Source organism: Xyrauchen texanus, chromosome 13, assembly GCF_025860055.1.
Source record: "Xyrauchen texanus isolate HMW12.3.18 chromosome 13, RBS_HiC_50CHRs, whole genome shotgun sequence".
In the NCBI taxonomy this organism is placed as follows: domain Eukaryota; kingdom Metazoa; phylum Chordata; class Actinopteri; order Cypriniformes; family Catostomidae; genus Xyrauchen; species Xyrauchen texanus.
In genome coordinates this window covers 12560634-12568953 of record NC_068288.1, presented here as the reverse complement: position 1 = coordinate 12568953, position 8320 = coordinate 12560634, and the positions used below count along the sequence as shown (strand labels likewise).

At 38.2% G+C, this 8320-nt stretch overlaps 1 protein-coding gene across 1 annotated transcript; it reads right to left on the bottom strand.

Moving 5' to 3' along the window:
* Positions 1-127: 127 nt before the first annotated feature.
* On the bottom strand, positions 128-7978 carry LOC127654078 (protein FAM117B-like). The gene is made up of 8 exons (XM_052141056.1): positions 7832-7978; positions 6477-6631; positions 5038-5121; positions 4768-4878; positions 2782-2925; positions 2068-2299; positions 1854-1974; positions 128-1441 (listed from the first exon to the last, which is right to left on the bottom strand). Exons 2-8 carry the CDS (start codon positions 6495-6497, stop codon positions 1153-1155), a joined length of 1002 nt encoding a protein of 333 aa, XP_051997016.1. The 5' UTR covers positions 6498-6631; positions 7832-7978; the 3' UTR covers positions 128-1152.
* Positions 7979-8320: the final 342 nt, after the last annotated feature.

The following is an 8320-nucleotide window of genomic DNA, read 5'->3' as shown; positions in this document are numbered from 1 at the left end:
TTGCATTGTTCTATGAAAATCTATAAATAAGTGGATTAAAATGGTCATGTGGCAAATGTCTGAAATATGACAATCTCATGAAACCAGAGTTAAATTACATTACAAATGTATTCACAGGAAACAAAAAGTATTTCTAACAAAATCCATACATTTCCCCTGACAATAACAGCGGTCTAATTTACACACTCATCTATTTTTCTTTAGCAGTAAGGCAATTACACATTTGTCCCAGGATTGCCTGTTTTCCTTCTTGTCTCAACTCTTATCGCTATTAAGGAAGAAAGGAAGCCTTATGGGATGATTAATGGAATATTTCACAGTATAAAGATGCTACAGTTCAAATCAGTTCATTATCTGTTCACTATGAGCTAAAGCCATGCTTCCCTCTTTTTTGAGTACCAAGACTTTTCAGTAAAACTAATATTTATCATTAACACATCATAATACCTGTTCAATTTAGTTCCTAGACCAATACTGAAGACATACTGATCATTGTCTCCTCTTTCTCCTAATTCATGACCAGTCCATGTACCATTAGAATGCACTCTCTCATCAGCAAATCACATTAAGTACATACAGGATTATGTACATGGGGGAGGACTATATACATTTAAGGAGAGAGACAAACATATAGACAATCATAGAAAAAGGTCTGTGAGCAAATGGGATGCAAACAGGTGGTGGGAGTCAGGCACATTTGTTAATTCTTCAAGTTTGCTACAACATTTCTGTGTGCTCCTTCAGCTTTATTCAAACCGCATGTAAACTATAAGCAAGCAAAAATGTGACCTTTGTCTTCCATGTCCATTTATCCAGTAAATCAATTCACTCACATTTAGCTAGGTTAAATGATGCATCTATACATCCAAAAGGCTTCATGATAAAATGCAATAAATTGTTAAGAAAGTAAAAAGCAGTGCAATGCTGAAAATGTTTTGTATATATACATACACCATTGTGGAAAATCCTTTTAATGCCTCTGATGTAAGCAGACGTGTAATACCATTACCCTTTAATTACAAAAACACTTCCAGGTTTAAGTTTCAGATCAATTTCTGTCAAATGATACCGGAGAATGGGGAAATACACCATCTCTGTTCACTAGTTGAGGTTCCAAACAAGACCAAAACATTTGCTTTAACACTTGGCACTCTAACCCTCTGGCTCCTCAAGGTGTCGTGGGAGACATGGTGACTGACGTCCACGGGAGAGGACGGGACCCATGGAGGGGGACAGGCTTCTGACCCCAACCCCACCCAGAGGCACCAAGGAGGGGGAAATGCTGCGGTATCCCATCCCGCTACGGAAGTTCAGCTCCTGGGTGGGCAACAGGGGCTTTAAGATGCTCACCAGGCAGAAAGCTGAGCCACTTTTGGGAATGAAGTTCACCTTGTTCCTGTCTGGGCATAGATATGGAGGAATCTCTTGGAGAGGCCTAGGCCTGGAGCAGAAGAGGAAAAAACACGATTTAAACAAGATGAGGTGATTTCAGTTTCAAGAGCACATCGTTTTTTATAGAAATGTATCATTCTTCTCATTAAGAACACAACTGTTCTTGACAAAAGTGAATCAGCTCAAAAGGTTTCGATGTAAGGAAACAACATCTTTTAAATAAAAACAAATAATCGCAAGTAAAATAACTTTGGATTACTATGGAAATGTACTGAATTGAGTGTGGGTGCTAGATGGGCCTGCCTGCAGTGCTGAACTGCCTCCAATTGAGAATGCGTGGCGCATTATGAGGCACACCGTACGGCAATTGGACCGTATTTAAGCATTTAAAGCCAAATTAAAAATAAAATATTTTATATTGATATATTATATCTAGTTTGATCTATAGAATGATCTCTTACTGATTTTCCTCAAAGACTTTAACTCTCTCACAGCCTTCAGGAGGCTCACGTTTGAACATATAGCTGTTGTTGGGCTTTGGAGAAGAAGCATATTTGGGTAGAGGAGACCAAGGTCCCAGGTCTAAGGAACAGAGAGAAGAGCATTTAGGAACCAAATCAGTCATTTGAGTTGTATGCATTTGTGTAATTGTGTGTGTGTGTGTGTGTGTGTCACCTCTTTCTTTACTCTCACTGAGCGTGCCATCGTGTGGTAGCGGGCTGTTTCCAATCGTGTCATTTAGGATGCTAAGGTACGAGGGTGAGACAGAGTCAGCTCGGCTGCTGCTGTTGCTACGGTTACTGCCAAGCCCACCATTTGAGGGCGTCTGTGTGTCAATGTTGCGGGTGCTACTGCTGCGCTGGGGAAGGGGAGGGGGCGCTCGGTGTCCATCAGGAACATCCTGTGGCTAAAATACACACATATGCTGATGGTAAATTATGTTGTTAGAGAATTCCAGACTAAAAGGGACATATATCAAGGATATGTATGACACTGCTATACATATTGGTGAGGGGAAGAGTACTGAGAAATATACATCACATTACTAGTGATTGTGCACCGATAAGCCCTGGATGCATTCCCTATATCACAAAAACTGGAGAAACTTTTGCAGCTCTTCACAGAACGTCTTATTCTCTAGTTAGAACTAGACTATACAATCTATACACGAACATGAAGAACCTATGAATACGATTTTAAATATTTCAAATCAAGAAGATGTGAACTAATTTCCAAAGGAACATGTAGCAATTCAAAAACTATACAGCCAAAAATAGTTCTTGATTAGAGAAGATTTATTTTCTGAACCTATAAGAACCATTGAAGAACCTTTGTTTTTTGGAGTAAAATATAGTTGGATGTGTAAGCGTGTTATGGAGAAGCACTCACTATTATAATCTCATCTCGTTCGACAGTGTCCCGTATGATGATGCGTTCAATCTCCTGGTTGAGGCCCTCTATGCTGTTCCGGAAACGGGGGGGTGTGGACTTGGAGATGGGGATGGGAATCAGGATGGTTTTAGGCATCTGAGACTAAGAGACCACAACAGTAGAAAAAACTTTAGAAACACTTAATATTTTCAACACCAGTACATATGGAGTTGCCCTGCCAAACTTTTGCCTGCCTCACTCTTTCTGTTTGTCTCATCTTTAAAAAATGTTTTTAAAAAAAAATAACAAATCTTGGTATATGCAGCCTTGGTTCCTGAAGTACATTTCTCATTCATTTTCTCCATATGGATTTAAGAAAATTATTAATTAAAGTTCTAAGCCATGATGTCAATCAAACTGCTCACAATTAATCACAACATAATCACAGCAAAAAGGTATTTCACAATCCAAGAAAAGACAAAGGGACAAGACTATGTACTTAAAAACTACTCTTCCCAAGAAGCATTGCAAATGAAGTGAACAAATAAAATACGAATACACAAAACTATTCTAAAGCAAAATCATGTACTATTTAACTATAGTTATAAGTAAAAAAAAACAAAACAATACACGTAAGTTTTATTGCAAAATATTCAAAATATTCAAAACATATAAATAGATTAAGAGTGTAGGATGACTTAAAGGGATAGTTCACCCAAAAATTAAAATTGTCTTATTATTTACTCATCTTCATAACATCCCAGATGTGTATGACTTTCTTTCTTCTGCAGAATACAAATTAAGATTTTTAGAAGAATATTTCTGCTCTGTTGGTCCATACAACGCAAGTGAATGGGTGCCAAAATGTTGATGCTCCAAAAAGCACATAAAGGCAGCATAAAAGTAATCCATATGACTCCAGTGGTTAAATAGAGGTGAAAAACAGATCAATGTTTAAGTCCTTTTTTATCATAAATTCTCCTCCCTGCCCAATAGGGGGCAATATTCATGAAGAATGTGAATCACCAAAAAGTGAAGGAGAAAGTGAAAGTGACTTAAATATTGATCTGTTTCTCACCCACAATGATCATATCACTTCAGAAGACATGGATTAAACCACCAGAGTCGTCTGTTGTACTTTTATGTTGCCCTTATGTGAATTTTAGAGCATCAAAGTTTTGGCACCCATTCACTTGCATTGTATGGAACTAAAGAGCTGAGATATTCTTCCAAATATCTTAATTTGTGTTCTACAGAAGAAAGAAAGTCATGAGGGTGAGTAAATGATGAGAAAATAAAATTTTTGGGGTGAACAAACCCTTAAATTACATTATCCGCATCTATTTTCAGGATTATGGGTAGAGAAGTTCTACACCGGGTGTTCGGCTGTTTCATAAAAATAACATAATTTTGTGGTTTCTACAGAAGTATATATCACCACCTCACAATGTCTGAGCTCATGATGTATGTTAATGTGAAAAATCAATTTCTTTCTAAAATGAATTGGACCTTTACTTCAGGACCCCTACTGTTGTGCTCTGTTGACATGATGCGATCTCCTGTCCTCAAAACACTATAAACGCTACAAGGTGTGTTCAGACCACATTCAAGATGTTTAAACAATGCCCACCACTCTAATTTGCATAGATCATTGTGTACTGCTGATGTGTCATATATTATTAATTACATCAATGTAGTAAAAATGCATGGAAACATGGAATGTGTTGAACGCTTTTAGATGACACTTTGTTTTCTACTCTAGAACAAGCCACTGTGTTTTGGGATAGTCTTGTCCCCCAGTCTCTGAGGGGCCAGAGAAGCCTCAAAATTGGAGCAGACATGCAGGAAAGTAGGGCACTTTTAAATTCTCCAGACGTTTGACCTACTTCAGTGCTGCAGTCTGCACTAGCCCAGGTTATGGGGGTGCTCATACAAACGTATATAAACACAAGCGCAATTAGCCTTCTGATTGATCTGTGTCTGCTGGAACTCGAAGATGCCCACCTGTGATTGGATGATGGCATGGTTGCCATTAAAAGGTGACTTGCGATCTTTCTCCCGGCGATGACGGCTGCTGCGTTTGCTGCGCTGGAGCTGCTGCCGCAATTTTGCTATCTAAGAAAAGTCAAAATCGAGATGATAAATAGCAGTATAAGATAAATAAAAAATAAAAAAAATGAGCCTTTTGTTTTTGGTGTGTAGTGCAAGAGTTCAGGAACAGTACCAGTCCAAATGGACCTGATCTATGTAACTGTTATAAAAGCTCTCTCTCACCTCTTTCAGCTGATCCGTGCTACCGCAAGAAGCCGATCGCTTATGAGAGCCTCTCCTCCGTTCATCTACCCAGGCCCTAGGGGTCTGACAGGAAAACAGCGAGAATAAGAGAAATACATGGAGAGAGGAGAAATAATAGTTTTTGAAATAATTGGTATAGTAAATAGACATAGAACAGACTTTTTCCTCACTGTATAATGCACGAACAAGCAGAAAACATAAGTGAGTTTGTGCAAAAACAACAAAAAAATGTTATGCTGAAAAAGGTGGTAACCTGCCCTGGACTTTTGTTGGCGCAACCTAATTTTTCAGGTTGATTTAGTCATTTTTTAATCAAATAAAACATTTAATAACACTAAAACACATCAAAACATTTAATAACAATAAAATCATTCAGTTACATTTTTGTCAATGTCAATAAATCTGTAATTGTGAGCCTGCTCTAAAATATTATAACCTAAAAAACATGCTTCATATGATATAATCTAAATAAACTGGTATAAAAAATATGCTTTAATGTCACTGAATCAACCTGAATACATAAGGTTACACCAACAAAACTAATTTAAAGGCTTTGATCAGGTAGAAATATCTCCTTAAAGGGACAGTTCAACCAAAAACCATACTCTCCCTCACGCCATACCAGATGTGTATGACTTTCTTTCTTCTGTAGACACAAATAAAGATTTTAGAAGAATATCTCAGCTCTGTTGGTCCATACAATAAAAGTGAATGGTGACCAGAACTTTAAAGCTCCAAAAAGCACAAAAATGCAGCATGAATCCATAAAACTCCAGTGGATTAATCCACGTCTTCTGAAGTGATCTATTTGTTTTTTGGTGAAAACAGACCAAAATATAACTCTTTCACTGTACATCTTGCCATTACAGTCTCTAGACTGGATCATGATTTCAAGCTTGATTACACTTTCTAGTGCTTGAGGCAAGTGCAGAGTCCTATATGGCGCTATTGGAAGTGTAATCAAGTTTGAAATCATGAAGCCAAGGAGACTGCTGACGTCAAGATTTATAGTAAAAAAGGAATTATATTTTGGTCTGTTCTCATCCAAAATCAATTGGATCGCTTCAAAATACATGGATTAAACCATGAGCTGCATTTATGTGCTTTTTGGAGCTTCAAAGTTCTGACCACCATTCACTTACATACAGAGCTGAAATATTCTTCTAAAATATTCTTTATTTGTGTTCACCAGAAGAAAGAAAGTCCTACGCATCTGGGATGGCATGAGGGTGAGTAATCCATGAGCGTATTGTCATTCCTTTAAGGTAACAATGGCAGGTACCCAATTTTTACAGTGCATGGGCAAAACCACATATATTTCAAGGTACTTTTCACTAAGGTATTATTTTGGTGTCCATTTATGATATTTATTTGTTGTGTAAGGGAAGGAGTTACAGTAAACAGCATAAACGACTCACCTGAGTGGCCTTGTCCCTCATTTAAGGGTGTGGGGGCGGAGTCGCCGTGCCGCTGCCAGTTCCTTGATAGGCCAGAACTTAAAAGTGAGTACAAGGGAGGATGATCCCTCAGGGTTTCAGCTGGAAAAAGTGCTCTCGGAATGAGTAGTCACTAACTGAAAATGAAAGTCATGGAAAAGGAAGAAGAGAACATATTTTTTTTTAGCGTTACTATATCTCGTCAATCAAAGTTTTTGAAGGTGAGGTACTATATATATATATATATATATATATATATATATATATATATATATACATATATATATATAGTATGCAATTTATGCAAATAATATATGCAGTTTTTGAAGGCTAGTTGTATTACTTTAATCTTTAAATTGTGATCAACAGTATAAATGCTGACCAGCTGACCCAGCACTTGCTGTAAAATAATCATAATCGCTGGGCCTCTATCTCTTAATCCATGTGTGGCCTCTGTGTTGTTTTAACCTCTGTCATCCATTTTCTATACTCTTCCCATTCTCTTTATTTTCACCACTCCATCTGTCCTTCTCTCTTTCTTTGTGCATCCCTTTCCCATGCATAAACAAACAACAACAACAACAGAGGATTATAATCTCTCTGTGAAATTCACTCCTCCTGCACTTTGTACACTTGAATAAACAATCTGCACACTAAGATGCACTCTTTAATGCAAGGACTTAAAATATAGTGTCACCATATTTATAGCACTATAGGATACAGTAAAATACTATTGTTTGTAATGCAATGTTGTTTACCAACATAGTGCCCCCTAAAGCCTGTATTCAGCCATGGTGTTTGCCATGGCAACCAATCTTGATAAGCCACGATTTTAATGCAATGCACAGCACGCTACCAGACCAAATCAATGCATGTTTTCAAGAAATACAATCATAATTGAAATGCATGAAAAATCATATTATATCTGTTAATATGAAACATTCCATGAAAAATTAAATAACATCCTCCGAATCAATAAAATACATAATTGTATGTCTTCATTTTAAATACGCAAAATATTATATACACCCTTATAATTGCATTTCGTGGTGTCTGTGAATGGTTGCAAAGGATTCACAGTCGCATTTAACACAAGCTCAGTGTGATGTCTGCAGCACCGCACCCCGCGTGGAGAGGCGCTCAGGAATAACGAAAACAAGACGACGAACCGCATGCATCTCATTCTGTGCCAAACAATTATTGCACTGTCCACATTCTTTATAATCTATATCTGTTCCAGGGATGGACTCAGTTTGCATGCAAAACAATATTCATAACAGAATAGTAATAATGCATTGATAAAAAGCCCTCGTTATTTCATCCAACCGGGTTCGTACCTTTGACTGATGAGAGAATGACTGCACACATCGCATTCATGTTCCTTGGAATTAAAAAGAAAAACACAGTGATACGTGATGGATCCAGCGCAATGACGTTAAGAAGGTCGTTTAAAAACAGGTTGGTTGATAGTGGCCGGACGGTGTTGCTGGGTCAGAGAAACAGAATGAGGATGCGCAGAAGCGTTGCTATGGGCGTTGCTGTGGATGACGCTGCTTAAAGGTAATACTGCTGTAGACCTGTGCTGTGATACCGAGCGCGAGTTGGGTAAACATGTAAACATGCGAGTTCGAAAAAAGTAGGTGGATTGACAGATTGGGTTGGGGTGTTCTGGTGTGATTTTTGCGATTGCAGACATGTGTTTTGGGGAGGGGGTGAAAAAGGTGCCCTTCTCCCCCTCAGCGCGTGGTTGGTGTTGATATGCACGCTCCCTCAGCCAGCCTGTCTCAGCGGTTCTGTGCTCGTGCTCGTGCTCGTGTCCGCGCACA

What these genes read in the sequence shown, in the direction of transcription:
- LOC127654078 (XM_052141056.1), bottom strand. Translation starts at nt 6,497, where the DNA reads ATGAGGGACAAGGCCACTCAG. An exon ending in ATGCCATCATCCAATCACAG is followed by an intron (nt 2,926 to 4,767) that starts GTGGGCATCTTC and finishes GTGGTCTCTTAG; the next exon opens with TCTCAGATGCCTAAAACCAT. An exon ending in CAGTGAGAGTAAAGAAAGAG is followed by an intron (nt 1,975 to 2,067) that starts GTGACACACACA and finishes TCTGTTCCTTAG; the next exon opens with ACCTGGGACCTTGGTCTCCT.